Source organism: Mesoplodon densirostris, chromosome 1, assembly GCF_025265405.1.
Source record: "Mesoplodon densirostris isolate mMesDen1 chromosome 1, mMesDen1 primary haplotype, whole genome shotgun sequence".
NCBI lineage: Eukaryota > Metazoa > Chordata > Mammalia > Artiodactyla > Ziphiidae > Mesoplodon > Mesoplodon densirostris.
The window spans coordinates 145,393,701-145,408,928 of NC_082661.1; the positions used below are offsets into that span (position 1 = coordinate 145,393,701).

The window sequence follows — 15,228 nt, forward strand, 5'->3', positions numbered from 1 at the left end:
GTCCCAAATGTTTTTATTTCCTGCCAAGACTTATCTTTTGAGCCTCTCCCTCTCCTCATTCTCTCTTCTCCCTGTCTTATCTATCTCTTCATTCATCTACCCACATATCTATCCATCTGTCTGTCTAATATCCCTGTCTATCTAACTGTGTTCTACTGGGCATCTCCACTTGGTGTCCACTAAATCCATTATTCTCTCCTACAAACCAGGGAAATTTTTAGGAGTAGCTGAACTCAGGGGACTCAGGACATGGTCATCAGGAAAAGTCATGTTTGCTTCATCCCTTGGTTCTGCTTCCCCCAGTGTTGGCATCATTCTTAGACTGTTTCTACTACTGTAAGAGCAACATGGTTCCTAGTAGATTCATAGAAAAAGAGATCCCCCTGTTCCCAATAGTTATGTTAAAAGTTCTGGTATTGAATCTCATTGGTTCTGTCTGAATCATGTATCTGTTCAAACCAATTACTCTGCCCCAAGGTATCCCATGCTCTCTGACTTGCCACCCTAGGTCATATGCACACTCTTGGAATTGGGGATGTGCTCAGCTTAATCCAATCATCTGTACTGAGAGTAGGGGAGATATGATTTACCACAAATTGTCCGGGGAGGGGAGGATGAGTGTTGTTTTCAGAAGAAGTAGGGTATACATGCTGGGTAAGTTGGACTACTGGTCTCCCATTTGGGGATTTTAAAATGCACATCTGATAATGTCATGGCTTGGCTTCACATCCTCAGTGTATCTTCCTTTTAGGATGAACTTCTGGCTCTTTATCAAGGTCTTCAAGTTTCTCTCAAACCTCTTTTATCCCATTGCATTTTGGCTCTGCCTTCCTTGCTATGGTTCAACCACACTTTGGTTTTTTTTTTTTTTTTTTGCGGTATGCGGGCCTCTCACTGTTGTGGCCTCCCCCGTCGCGGAGCACAGGCTCCGGACGCGCAGGCTCAGCGGCCATGGCTCACGGGCCCAGCCGCTCCGCGGCATATGGAATCCTCCCAGACCGGGGCACGAACCCATATCCCCTGCATCGGCAGGCGGACTCTCAACCACTTGCGCCACCAGGGAGGCCCCACACTTTGGTTTTTACCTGATTTGGGTCATGTGCTTTTCTGCCTCAGAGTCTTTTTTTTTTTGTTAATGAAAATAAGCTTTATTACATCGAGTAATAAATACAAAGATGCAAACAGTTCCATTTTCTTCCAGATGTTTGGATCAACTTACAGGAAAGGCAGAACTGAAATCTACATACAGTCTCAGGAAAAATTTCGGGGATCCTTGTTGGGTTTGGTTTGGGAGGTTGCTCTTCTGTATGTATAACTTGTGCATTTTTAAAATCGACTTCAAAGCACTAATAGTCATGCAAATGCTTAAGCAAAAAAGAATTTACGTTAAGCAGAATCTATAGTGTATGGGAAACGAGGGGACCAGCTACTAGTTAAGTGTGCCATCAAGTCCGCACTACAAAAAAAACCCTTCAAGTTGTATCAGCTTATGAAAAGGAACAAAGAACAATCCGGGTAACATAAATGTATTCAAAAGAGGAGAGCGAGACACTGGTATCTTGGAGGCAAACTAGTTTGCTGTAAGATAGGTAATTTTTACGTGCATCTTTTGAATCAATGCTTTAAAAAACAACAACAAACACCTGAGTAGTTCCTAAATATTTAAAATGTAACTCCCAATCAACTGCAAAATCTTTCCTCAATCTTACAGGCTGTAGATTCGGAGCCTAGTGAACCATGGGAGGGGTAGGGGGAGGAGAAACCAAACTGTTACCATTTTGAAAACAAAAGTTTCATCTGAACAGGGGAGATGAACTGTAACTTCTTCTCTCCAAAGAAGATGGAAAACCGTCCAGGGTCACAAGGCGGCTAGGACCTGGCATTCCGTTCCGTCTCAGCCAAGCACTCCAGCACCAATCCTCGAGCGTGGATGATGCCTCGTTTTAGTCTCTCCATCGCGCTCTTGCTGCCCGCATAGGTGGGTCTGATCTCTTTCCTCAGCTCTTCGATGATGGCCAACAGCTCAGCGTATTTGCTCTGGGGCACCTACCTGGCTGTTCCCAGTTCCCTGGATGTAGCCTAGAGATGGCGGCCCGTAGTCACTCAGCAGCTGGCGGTGCTGTGAAGACGTCGCCATACTGGTGGAGGGCGGGTGGACACTCCCAGCGGCGTTGAGGGAGGCGGCGGGCATGTGCGCGGTCAAGTTCGGTTTGTAAGACATCCCCCCGAGCGGCGGGGTGCGCCAGGGCGCAGCGGGGCCCGGCCCGCGAGGGCGGCGGCGAGGCGGCCCTAGCGTCTGTGCGCCCGTCCGTGCGCCCGCCGAGCTCCCGTGCACTTTTTGTTGTTGACGGCTCGGGCCGCACCGGCAAATATGGCCGTCCCTCACCCTGACACCCGCTGCAGTATATCACCCATACATCGGGCGGGCGCGCGGGCGCAAGGGCCTCAGAGTCTTTAAGTATTGCTATAGATAATGTTTGTGTTCTCCTCAAATTTCTATGTTGAAATCTTACCCCCAATGTGATGGTATCAGGAGGTGGGGCCTTTGGTAGACGATTAGGTCATGAGGACGGATAAATAAATCTCTGTTGTTCATAAGCCACCTAGTCTGTGGTATTCTGTGACAGCAAGACAAACATGCCATTTTCACTGCCTTAGAACTTTCTCCTCTTTTCTATTTCCCCACCCTCATACTTTTGCTTAGCTCATTATCTTAAATGTCATTTCCTCAGAGGAGAATTCCTGATTTCTCAGGATAAGTTAGGTCCATTAGCTCTCATGGTCCCCTGTACTTCCCCACAGGATTGATCACAATTCTGATAGTTAATTATTTTTATAGTTGTCTGTCACCCTTCCCACATGGACTTTATGCTTCATGAAGGCAGGGACTGTGTTTCATTCACTACCTTATTGCTAAACCCTAGTTCCTGGTGCAGAGTATGGCACACGGGAGTAATTCAGTGCATATTTGTTTAATGAAGGAATGAGTGAACAAATGAGCGTTTACATGCTGTCTTAGCTCAGGCTGCTGTAACAAAATACCATAGACTGGGTGGCTTAAACAACAGAAATTTATTTCTCACAAGTTCTGGAGACACTGGAAGTCTGCAGAAAGATCATAGTGCTCGCCAATTTGGTTCCTGGTGAGAACCAGCTTCCTGGCTTGCAGGTGGAAGTCTTCCTTCTGTGTCCTCACACCAAGGCAAGGGTGGTGGGGAGAGTAAGCTCTCTGGTGACTTCTTATAAGGACACTAATCCTGTCCTGAGGACCCCAGCCTCATGATCTCATCTAAACCTAATTACCTCCCAAAGGCCCTATCTTCAAATACCGTCCCCTTGGGGGTTAGGGCTTCTGTATATAAATTTTGGGGAGACACGATTCAGCTCATAGCACATGCATTATCTCATTTGACCCTTGATAACCCCATGACATAGGTCCGATTTCAGGATGAAGAAAAGGAAGCTTAGAAAGTTGAAACTACCCAAGGCCACTCAGCTAGGTAATGACAGAACTTGGAAGTTTTCAAATCTAGGGATATTTGCCTTAAAAGCAACTGCAGATTTGCTGCCTCATGAGGCCTCTGAGGCATCTTCCTGTTTGGTTTTGAGCCTTTTGGTGTGAGGGTAAATGTGAAAGTGTGTGAAGCAGGAATGTAAAGGGGAGCTCAAATGGAGGGGAGTCCATACTGCAGAGCGCAGGAGAGCACCTGAATGCTAAGGGAAAAGATACTAAGAAGGGAGATTTGTCCCCAGTAAGAGACTGGAAAAGGAGTGTGACAGGAAGCTGGACCCTGGAGGGCTGGAAATGGAGTTTGGGATTATGATGTCAACCATCATCAGGGAAATTTTTTTTTTTTTTTCTTGCGGTACGCGGGCCTCTCACTGTTGTGGCCTCTCCCATTGCAGAGCACAGGCTCCGGACGTGCAGGCTCAGCGGCCATGGCTCATGGGCCCAGCCACTCCGTGGCATGTGGGATCTTCCCAGACCGGGGCACGAACCCGTGTCCCCTGCATCGGCAGGCAGACTCTCAACCACTGCGCCACCAGGGAAGCCCAATCATCAGGAAAATGTTTGACTCATCTTCCCTTACCCTCTTGGCCTTGTTTCCAGGTCCTACACCCTTTTGCTGGCTCTGACAGGTTTTTCAGAACAGGAAAAAGAAGCGTAAAATAGGAGGAGCAAAAATAAGGCAGCCCCCGCCTTACACTGAGGCAGTGGGAGTTACAGAGTTCTCTCTGTTGAATAGATCTTAGAATAAGAACATTTCTCCCACACAGAACCAGTGTTAAGATAAGGGTGAGATTCTCACAGTCCTCAAAAGCCTAATTAACTCATGATGTTCTGGAAATAGCACCAGGAACAATATATCTCAATTCAGAAAGCATTTATTGAGCTCCTTCTCTGAAGCAGGAGCTATGGAAAGTGCTGGAGATTTAAAGGGCCGTGGGTGACTTCCCCTGCCCTTGGGAAATGGTCAGCTGTGTGACGATTTAGAAACTTTGGGGCACCAACCCCTTATCTTTGCCACTATTTCTACAGAAAGGTGAATTCTCAGTCACGGCACACAGGGTGTGGGCCATGTCTGGAACATACTGACCTTTCTTTCTCTGGTTGCCTCCTCTCACCCTCCCATTTGCAGCCATTCCTTTAACTGAGCTCAGCCACTTGGCCTCCTAGTTCCTGCCAAGAAAGAAATTCAGGAGCTTGGCCTACCCAGTGCACTGAATTGAAGCCCTGAGTTTGACTCTTAGATAGCCATTTGGCTGTGGGGCAGTCACATAGCATCTTTGAAACTAAGGAATCAATTACATCCTAGATTACCTCACAGAGTTCTTGGGGAATATTAAATAATATGTATGTGCTTCATAAACAGTAAAGCATTACATAATGCAAAAAATTGTGCTGATCCTCATAGAGTTGATTAGTTGGATGGGGCCTTAGAGATCTCCTATTGCCATCCAATATTTACTGTGTGCCTGGCTTTCGTCTACGCATTTCACATGTAGTAATCTGTTTAATCTGCAGAGCAGCCCAGTGGGGTAGTACTATTATTATCCTCATCTTACACATGAGGAACAGAGAAGTTAAATGACTTGCCCAGTGTCACATTGTAAGTAGCAGAGCTGAGATTCAAAGAGAGGCAGGCAGGCAGGCAGTTAATCACCAAACCAAGCTGCCTCCTGTGTGCTGTATTACCACCCTCTGATACTCCTCTGGGAGCACTCGACAGGATTATGATTGCTTGCCTTAGTGATAAATAAGCTACTGGAAGGCAGGAACTGTACCTCATTACACACACACACACACCCGACAGTGCCTGACACATGGTTGGAGCTCAGTAAATGTTTGTCGAATGAATAAATGTACTCAGGAGAGATACATAGCAAGTCTGATACTATCTACTATGTCTTTCCTTCATCTTTTCTTGGCTAACTATGCTCATTTTCTTCAGCCATTACCAGTAGGAGGTTCTTTGGCATTTCTCACTCACTGTCCTAATTGCCCTCCCCTGCACTTTCTCAACTTTAACAACGACCCACCTAAACTGGTAGAAGTGAACACTGTACTTGGAGAATATTCTCACCAGCACTGGGTATGACTACCCTTTCCTGCCCGCACAGTGTATGTTCCTTGTCCTGGACTCTCTCAGGAGCCCACTCCTGCCCCTGAACTATTTGCCTGGGCAGGTTCTTGACTATGAAGCCAAGTGCCCAGTGTGAACCTTAAGCCTTTACTGGTAGTCTAGACTGGTAAGGGGAATCCATTAAACTGTACCTCCCCTCTCCTTCCTTCACTTTTCCTTTCCTGGGAGGAGCTTAAGAACTTAGGGAATCCCTAAGTTCTTAAGGGAGAAAAGAGGTTATGGCTGGTGAGGAAGTTGGGGCAGGAAACTTCTTCTAATCTGGAATCCAGAGAATTTGTCAATTTTGCTTCATGGCATGACTAAAATGAGTTTTCTTGTAGGAAAAAAAAATCAGCATAATTGGCCTCATCTACTGGACTATATTTAAGGGGATAATGGGACAAGATGTTTGATTTTAGACATTGTTTTGAAAAATCCTGTATTATAGTGGACAAAACATATTTGCAGTGTGTCTGTTGGGTTCCTCAAATTGGAAAAGTACAGACTCTGGTTCTCATCACAGACTAAAAAAAACTGACGAAAAGTGAGATTCGATTATTAGATAAACTGGCAACCACATACACAATAAATTCTCTATTCCAACCAGGGTTTTTTTTGTTGTTGTTTCGGTTAGACATTACTCTGGGGAACTAAGTGCCTCACTGGACACTCAGAGATCTGTTCTTTGAGTCGGGGTCAACGCCACCAGATCCCAGAGACACTCCCCACTGTGGGTCCGCGACCCCTCTGCTGGGGGGCGGTGCCGCGCCTGCGGGAGCGCGTGTCCGAGGAGCCGACGGCGGCTGGAAGTGGAGGAACGAAAGCGACCTGGGGGAGCGAGCGAGGCCTCACGTGCGCGCTCCCGCCATCCAGCCCGCGTGCTCGCGCGCCCGCGCGCCCGCCCGCCCTTCCGGGAAGTCTCGCGATGCTGTAGACCGGTGCTCCCGCTGCAGGAGGCGCAGGCTGTTGCTGTGGTTGCCTGAGTTGCTGCTGCTGCGGCGGCGGCGCTGGTGGAGGTGTCGGCTCTTGGGCGGATGTTGACATTGTGTTGTTGTTATTGTTGACGGTAATGGCGGCGACGACGGCCGGGACCCCATCTCCTCTGTAGCCGACGCCGAGACAGCCTAGAGTGAACTCCGCGGCCTCGGAGCCCGCGGCAGCGACTCCCCTCAGCCTCCGCCGCCTTGCCAGCCCGTATCCCGGTCTCAGCCCCTGGACAGGCCCCTTCGGGCAGGGGGCCTCGGAGGCTCAGGATGGCGGATTTTGACGAGATCTATGAGGAGGAGGAGGACGAGGAGCGGGCCTTGGAGGAGCAGCTGCTCAAGTACTCGCCGGACCCGGTGGTGGTCCGCGGCTCCGGTCACGTCACCGTGTAAGGCCCGGAGGAGGGCGAGGGCGAGGACGGGAGGTGCAGGGCTGGGGCGGGCCCCTTACTCCGCGGGGGCCCTCTCGCCCCGGTGTGCGTCTGGTGTCGGAGGCCTGCGGGAGGAGTAGGCGACCAGGAAGTGAAAACTTGCTTTATTTTCATTGGTTTCGGGCTCTGAAGTGGGGACAGACGCTGCCCTCCCTCCCCCCGCACCCCTCTTAGTAGGCCCTTCGGGCCTGGGCGCCTTGACGGATCCCAGAAGGAAGGTTATTCTTCAGGGTCTGCCCTTCTGGCCACCCCTTCAGCTTTGGGGTGGAAATACGCATTTCTGAGGTGTCTCCCCCTGTTTTCTCATCCAGTTAACCTTGTGCTTCTGTCTCCTCGTCTGTGCCTTTGAGCCTAGTGACATATGGCTCAGAGAGGCCAGATCTGGGCCGGGTGAGACCCCAGTGATGATCGGTAATGAGTGGGTTCCCTGTTCTTGTGTATTTCACACACCCACAGGTCTTCCCAGTTCTTGCAGAGTCAGTTTCTGCGGAACTAGTGCAAGTTCCTGTAATTGTATATGATTAAAAAAACGTATAGATGAACATATATATTTAAGATGCCGAACGATGTATGCTTACACATAATTTAAAAAAAAAATCTATGTGATGGGCACACACCGCTCAGTTTACTGAGGGTTCTCAGTAATCTAAGTCCCTCCTTTGGGCATGAACTCTGGGATGGCTTCTTCATTTGATAAGGGTTCCTGTAAGTCCAACTGGCAGCATTTAAAAAGCGCAATATTATTCAAACAATAAGGAAGGAGAGCTTTCTGAAAGGTCATGACTAATAAAGGAATGTGAAGACTTGAACCAAATAATGAGCTGTCCGGAAGCAGGAAGTTTTGTAATGTTTCTCTGAGAAGTCCAGAGTTTTGTACAACTTGAAGTATTTATACTGTTTTTCATTTTAGATCTCTGTTCAAATCCTAGGTCAAACTTCAGGCTTGTCAGATATCTCCCCACTTCACCTTTTTAGTATAATAAAAGGGCCAGCAAGTCTGAGACTGCCTGGAACACTTTTCATTATATTTTTGGTTTAGGGTGAGTGGGTCTTGCAGTGAATAACTTTTAGTGAAACAGTAAGACTTTTCATATAAGATCGTCAGCAAAACCCTTGCATTTCTCAATACATGATGTGACCAGCCATATTGTTGTTTGGGTGTGCTTATGTAATGCTTTGATTTCTTTAGCACCTGTTAGTTTATATTCAGGTGACTTAACCAGGGTGAAAACTCTGCCTAAGTGCTGTCATAGTGCCATGAGAAGACAATGGAATTTATCACCGTAGTAACAGTTACTTAGTATTTTAACTGTTATCACCAGCAGAATTAAGAAATATAACCAAATATAGTGGGATATTAAATCTTTTTTTAACATATATCACAAATTTTTAAGTCTTTAGAGCCTGCCATTTAAGATTTGTTTGACTATTAGGCCCTTTTTACATTCTTTTAAACCTAAGGAGTGCTTAAGAGTTCTCAAACTTTATCATGTTGTCTGGCCACCCTGCCCTTTACCTTCCTCTTGTCAAAAAAAAGCTGGCAATATTTTATTTGAAAAGGTGCAACTATAGTTATAATGTTTCCTCTGTTTAAGGAAAAGAAAAGCTAAGTACTTTCTTGGGCATGATGGAAAATATAATAGGCGAAGTGCTCAGAACCAAATAGGCGATTAGTAAATTTGATTTTAGTTGGCTGCTTAGAGAGGTTAACAGAGTGGAGAGAATTATTAGTGGTTCTCAATGTTAGTTGCCCATTAGAATCACCTGGGGAGCTTAAAAAAAAAAAAAAGCCTTGTCTTTGCCCCCAGTTGAAAGCCAGTTATCTGAGTGTCCCAGGCTTGCATAGCTTGTTTAAAAAGTTCCACAGGTGATTCAAATATGTACCCAGGATTGAAAAGCACTATTCCAGAGTATAAGAGGAACTATATGCCACCAGTAAACAGTATGCCTTTCTATGAGGGGAGTTAATTTTTCTGCGATCTCCCTCAGCAACTTCCCTTTCTTTCCTGTTACCTTGGTTCTAGGCTCTGGGTTCAGATCTATCCTCTGCCACTTTTTGGGTAAATTATTTATCTAAGACTCTTCACTTAAGATGGGGATAGTTATAGTCCCTCACTGTTAAAATTATTAAGGATTAATTGAGAAAATACATGCAAAGAATTCATCACATTGTATGGTACTGTGCTCAATAGATATTAGCCTTTATTGTCATTCACACACACAGTGTTCCACTTTGAGAAACATAGGTGTAAAACACAGTACTAAGAAATCTGAACTGCTATTTTCAAACCTAATAGTGATTCACTTTAGTCTTGTTTTTCCATTTCTAGACAATTTGTATGAGGTTAAATTATTGTGTGAAATATTTCAGTGAGGATTAATAAGAATCTTTCTGCATTGAAAACCTAATCCTGTTTTGTGGTGCCATATATAAATATAGTAACAGTAATGCAAATTTTTTTTTTAATGTTTGCTTTTTAAAATTAATTAATTTATTTATTTTTGCTGTGTTGGTTCTTCGTTGCTGTGCGAGGGCTTTCTCCAGTTGTGGCAAGTGGGGGCCACTCTTTTTTTTTTTTTTTTTTCTTTTTTGCGGTATGTGGGCCTCTCACTGTTGTGGCCTCTCCCGTTGCGGAGCACAGGCTCCGGATGCGCAGGCCCAGCGGCCATGGCTCACGGGCCCAGCCGCTCCGCGGCATATGGGATCCTCCCAGACCGGGGCACGAACCCGTATCCCCTGCATCGGCAGGCGGACTCTCAACCACTGCGCCACCAGGGAGGCCCGGGGCCACTCTTCATCGCGGTGCGTGGGCCTCTCACTATCGCGGTCTCTCTTGTTGCGGAGTACAGGCTCCAGACGCGCAGGCTCAGTAGTTGTGGCTCACGGGCCTAGTTGCTCCGCGGCATGTGGGATCTTCCCAGACCAGGGCTCGAACCCGTGTCCCCTGCATTAGCAGGCAGATTCTCAACCACTGCACCACCAGGGAAGCCCGCAAAACTTTTTTTTACATGACTCTGTCATACATAATTCACAGGCTTACTGTGCCAATAGGAACCCAGTTAACACCTATAAAGATTTTTGAAATTGGTGTTTATGGGTTGCTATACCTGTTGAGCATATTCAGTTTTTCTTGCCTTTAAGTATAAATGGGGGGACTTCTCTGGCGGTCCAGTGGTTAAGACTTCGCCTTCCAATGCAGGGGGTGTGGGTTCGATCCCTGGTTGGGGAGCTAAGATCCCATATGCCTCGCGGCCAAAAAACCAAAACATAAAATAGAAGGAATATTGTAACAAATTCAATAAAGACTTGAAAAATGGTCCACATCAAAAAAAATCTTAAGTATAAATGGGAAGAGCTATTAAAATAGTTATAATAAGCTTGGTTAAGCTTATCACTGCAGCTGCCCTACCCCCTACCCATTTATTTAAACTAAGGAACTGTTCAGAGCCCTTTTCCCTTAAAAGTCAATTATAGTGTAATGTATAGAATCATCTGTAATACAGATCAATCTGAAAAGATATAGATCCATCCATACGTGTTTTTCACAGATTTCACTTTTGAGTAGACCCTTATAGTTGAATATTTCTACTCTTTTTCCCCCTATGATTTACTACATCGTATTATAATATTACTCTCATTTTAGACATCACTATATTCTCATATGACGTAATTTGGCACGTCATTATAGTGATGTGAGAAATTAAGTCACCTTCCGTTTTCTACTACACAGGCAGGTCTTGGTTAGTTTTGTGGCATAATCAGATTTTGGGAACATAAGTATTTAAAATGTATAATTTGTGTAAATGAAACCTGCTTTAATGTAGTTTCTAATAAAATATTTTCATGTTGACCCCAAATCAGGCTTAAACTGTACCTCCATTAAGATCAGTATTCTTTCTTGATATTCTTCTAGATGAGTATAATAGTTTCCTTCATTTTTGGATTTGCATGTAGCAGTATGAAACAAGGTGGCAGCTCCAACAGGAAGAAATCTTGTGCAGAAGCATATTTTGAGGAAAGTGGCATTTGAAGGAAGAGAGGGAAATGATAAGTTCCTGTTATTGCATAATGTTTATGTACATGTAATTTAAAAGACTTGAACTCCCACTTCAATTAAAAGTAGATTTCCTGTGTGTGTGTGTGTGTGTGTGTGTGTGTATTTCTCATTTTATTATGTAATGAAGATGAGGGGAAAAACGTGATTAACTTATTAGGTGGTATTGGCCAAATTGGTTAATATTTTTAAATTATGGCATTCTTTGCCCCTTAGAATAAATTTGTGTAAAATATAATGATCATTTGTTGAAGAGTTTGGTTTTTTCACAATGATGATAGCAATGTGTTAATATAAAAATTAGAATTTAAAACTAGTTTTAGGCCAGTATTTCCTATCTAAACTATCATTATAACTGACATTAGTTCTTGTCTCATTTCATGCCCTCCCATATCAGAATCAAACTTGGAGCTTTCATAGGGCGTGTATAATCTTTGATTTCTAACATAAGCCCTGTCAAAGAGCCAACTTGTTTTACTGGGGTTTGTTTCTAATTTCACTAAATTATTGTGTCTTCGGGTACTTTCTTCTGAGGTATAATCTTCCTGTCATGTCCACAAATAATTCCTCATCCTTTACCAGTTTTTATCAATGGCTGTGGGACATCACACTCTTTGTCTTCGTCTCAGGTAAGCTGTGGAAAATGGAAAGATTTAGAAATGTGACTTGAAAAAATATGGAAACACTTTGGGATACCATAGGATCTTTGCATAGGAGACATCACAGGAACACTTTAGTGTATACCGACCTTTCAGATGGTAGAGTTAAAAAAATATTGTCTTGAAATGTATTGGACCAACACTGCTACTAGATGCTGTGGTTAGCAACAAGAGACCTGAACATGATTTGCCCAAATAACAGATTCACTTTAGTTTAACAGTTTGTTTTAAACTTTATAACTCCCACCTCCTTTCTTCCACCCAACATAATTATTCCATTTTTAAAGATTAAATTTTTTGTTTGGAGATTTTTGAAGATCTTATTGATATTTCTGCACAAAGCTGGATAGTTCTTTGAGGGCAGGAATTATGCTTGTTTTTTATTTCTCCATTGCTTAATATAGTGTCTGGAATGTTATAGGTCCTGAAATGTTCTCTAAATAAATTAGGTAATTGCATACATCTTTGGATCTTGTTAGAATTGTCAAAGGAATAACTGTTTTCTTCTTTTTTCTGTACCTACTAATGAAGGCAAACAATATTTTACAATAGAACTCTTAGGAAATCACATTTATAAAATAAGTGGCCTGTCTTATTTTATTTATTTATTTATTGGCTGTGCTGTGCCGCTTGCAGGAGCTTAGTTCCCTGACCAGGGATTGAACCCATGCCCTCGGCAGTGAAAGCACAGAGTCTTAACCACTGGACCACCAGGAAATTCTCCGGCTTATCTTTTTTTTTTTTTTATTGTATATATTTGTTTATTAAAAATCCATGCACAAATATATTAATTTTTGTAAAAACACATACAAATGAAAAGATACATGTTAAATACATTTAATTGATTGCCTAAGAGGAGAGGAAGAAAATAGGAGCAATGTAAATAGGAATAAAAGGAAATTAATTCCCGTGTCATGTACCTATCATTTTAAAATAACAATAAAATAAGAATGCCAGGGAATTGAGAAGCCAGGATACCAAAGGCAGAGAAGAATAGGGGTTAATGCCTAAGTCTGGGCTTCTATTTGCTCCACATGATTCACAGGGCAGGCTGATGTCTTTTCTTAAAAAACAAAGTTTGGTGACTGTGAGGAAATTGTCAACTTAAAGCAGATATTTTTTTCCCAGAGAATTTTCTTACTCCTTATAATTTGAGAGGAAATTAGTTTGATTTAGAACATAGCACTGACTAAGGAAATATGAATACAATATGGACTTTAGTTAATGTAACAATGGTTTAATTGTAACAACTGTACTATACTAATGTGACATATAAATAAAAGGGAAAATCAAGTGTGGGGTAAAAAAAAACAAAAAACATAACATTGAATGTATCTCTGATAATATGAAGAAAAAAATGCTAAATGTTCTAACTGGATTAACTGCCAAAAATTCTCAATGGGTAAACTTTCTTGATGAAATGAGAAATATGGTAGTAAACTGAAGTTTCAAAATTTTTACTGTATTTGAATTTGAAATTCACATGATATTCCAGTCCAAACAGTTGAATGTGGGATTTCTGCCTGCCAACAGATGTGAAATTAACTAGTACTTAAGATTTTATGTGTCTAGCTAAGTGGAATATAGGAACTAAATAGTGGGACGTAAATGATATGAAATTATTTATGACGGTAAATAATCAAATACTAAATATTATTATTCTAAATAACATTACTCTAAATAATAATGTTATATGAGAGCTGCTCTTGAATTCCAACTTGAGTTTATATTCCTAGCAGGTTAAACACCTAGGATATTAGACTAACTATATACTCAGAAGGGAATCCTTTTTTTTTTTTAATTAATTAATTTATTTATTTATTTTTGGCTGCCTTGGGTCTTCGTTGCTGCATGTGGGCTTTCTTTTTAGTGGTAGCGAGCGGGGGCTACTCTTCGTTGCAGTGCGCAGGCTTCTCATTGTGGTGGCTTCTCTTGTTGCAGAGCACAGGCTCTAGGCATGCAGGCTTCAGTAGTTGTGGCACGTGGGCTCAGTAGTTGTGGCACGCAGGCTCTAGAGCACAGGCTCAATAGTTGTGGCACACGGGCTTAGTTGCTCCGCGGCATGTGGGATCTTCCCGGCCCAGAGCTTGAACCCATGTCCCCTGCATTGGCAGGCGGATTCTTAACCACTGCACCACCAGGGAAACCCCAGAAGGGAATCCTTTAAGTCTCTCTAGTATCTGTGTCTGGCTTAGCTTTCAAATCTGTTATAAAGCTACTTAAGATTTCATTCTCAATATAATTAAGCTTTAAAATATAACAGAAACAGATGCTGTTAGGTATCCTTACTCCAGTATCTTCTGTATAAGATTTGTTGGTGACTTTTCATAATTTGTTTCAGAATCCACTTGTAAAATCAGATCTTATACCAGTGTTTCCATGTTCATTCAGTCTAGCTTAATCCCAGTACAATATTTTTTAAACTTGCCTGATTATCAGAATCACTAAGGACATTTTAAAAAATATACATTTCAGGTTCTTACCCAAGACATCCCCAATCAGAATCTTTAGGGGAAGACTAGGAATTTTTATTTTTAATAAGACCTTGGGTGATTCTTATATCAGATGTATTTGGAAAACAATAGATGGTACTGTGGAAAGAGTGTGGTCTTGGATGTCAGGCAGATTGATTTCAGTTCTCAGAAACTTCCTAACTGTAACCATTAACCTTTCTGAACTTTAGTTTTCTCATCTACAAAAGGGATATCTACCTCAGAGATTAGGTGTGACAGTCAGAAGTAATTTATCTGATTACCTGGACCCATAGTAGGCATTCAGCAGATGATTACCATATATTTTGATATTTATCCCTTCATGCATATTTTTTGGTTAATCTTTACTGTTTTCTTGGAAATCAGTCTAAAATGTGACATATGCTTTCCTGCTTTAAAGCAAGATCCTGAGCATAAATCAGAATTATCTGATTGAGTAGGGGAAACATTTAATCAAAAGAAGATATTAACAGATTGGTACACAGTGATGTTCTTCGAGGCTGTTGAGGTATTTTGGGGTTTGAGGATCTTCTCTAAATGGCACTTTCTTTTGAATTTCACATGTGAGAGATTTTGCTTTCTGTTTACGTTCTTCTTTCTAATTGATCAGCTGTAGGTTGGAAATGAGACAACCAACCTTATTAGAGCTATGTGTAAAGTAAGAGAAGTTGGTTCTGAGTGCTAGATTTAGATGCTTGAATTTTAATACTTGTGTTTTAAGATACTTGTTTGCTCAGAGTATTTTTGACTCATCCTTCATTATCAACTGTCTTATTGAGGTTTCCTGATAAGTAATTTAACAAGTATTTATTAAATTTTATGCTAAGTATCGTGTGAAGCTCTGGGTATATAGTTACGAATGAAACATGTATAGTTCCTCTGCCCTCCTGGAGCTTACAACTAATAGACAAATTATGTCTGAGAAAATTGCTGTGAAGGAGACCATTAGAGTCTCTGATAGAAAATAATGTGATTAGGGAGAAC

General features: G+C 42.6%; 1 protein-coding gene and 1 pseudogene across 1 annotated transcript in view; one reads left to right on the plus strand and one right to left on the minus strand.

The window, feature by feature from the left end:
• Positions 1-1,730: 1,730 nt before the first annotated feature.
• On the minus strand, positions 1,731-2,255 carry LOC132484475 (cyclin-dependent kinase 2-associated protein 1-like; annotated as a pseudogene).
• A 4,304-nt stretch (positions 2,256-6,559) lies between these two features.
• The window catches only part of CHIC2 (cysteine rich hydrophobic domain 2), a 49,345-nt gene continuing 40,676 nt past the window's right edge, over positions 6,560-15,228 (plus strand). Inside the window, exon 1 of the mRNA XM_060091050.1 lies at positions 6,560-6,996. Coding sequence (XP_059947033.1) covers positions 6,878-6,996 — 119 coding nt within the window. The 5' untranslated portion in view covers positions 6,560-6,877. The remainder of the gene's footprint in view (positions 6,997-15,228) is intronic.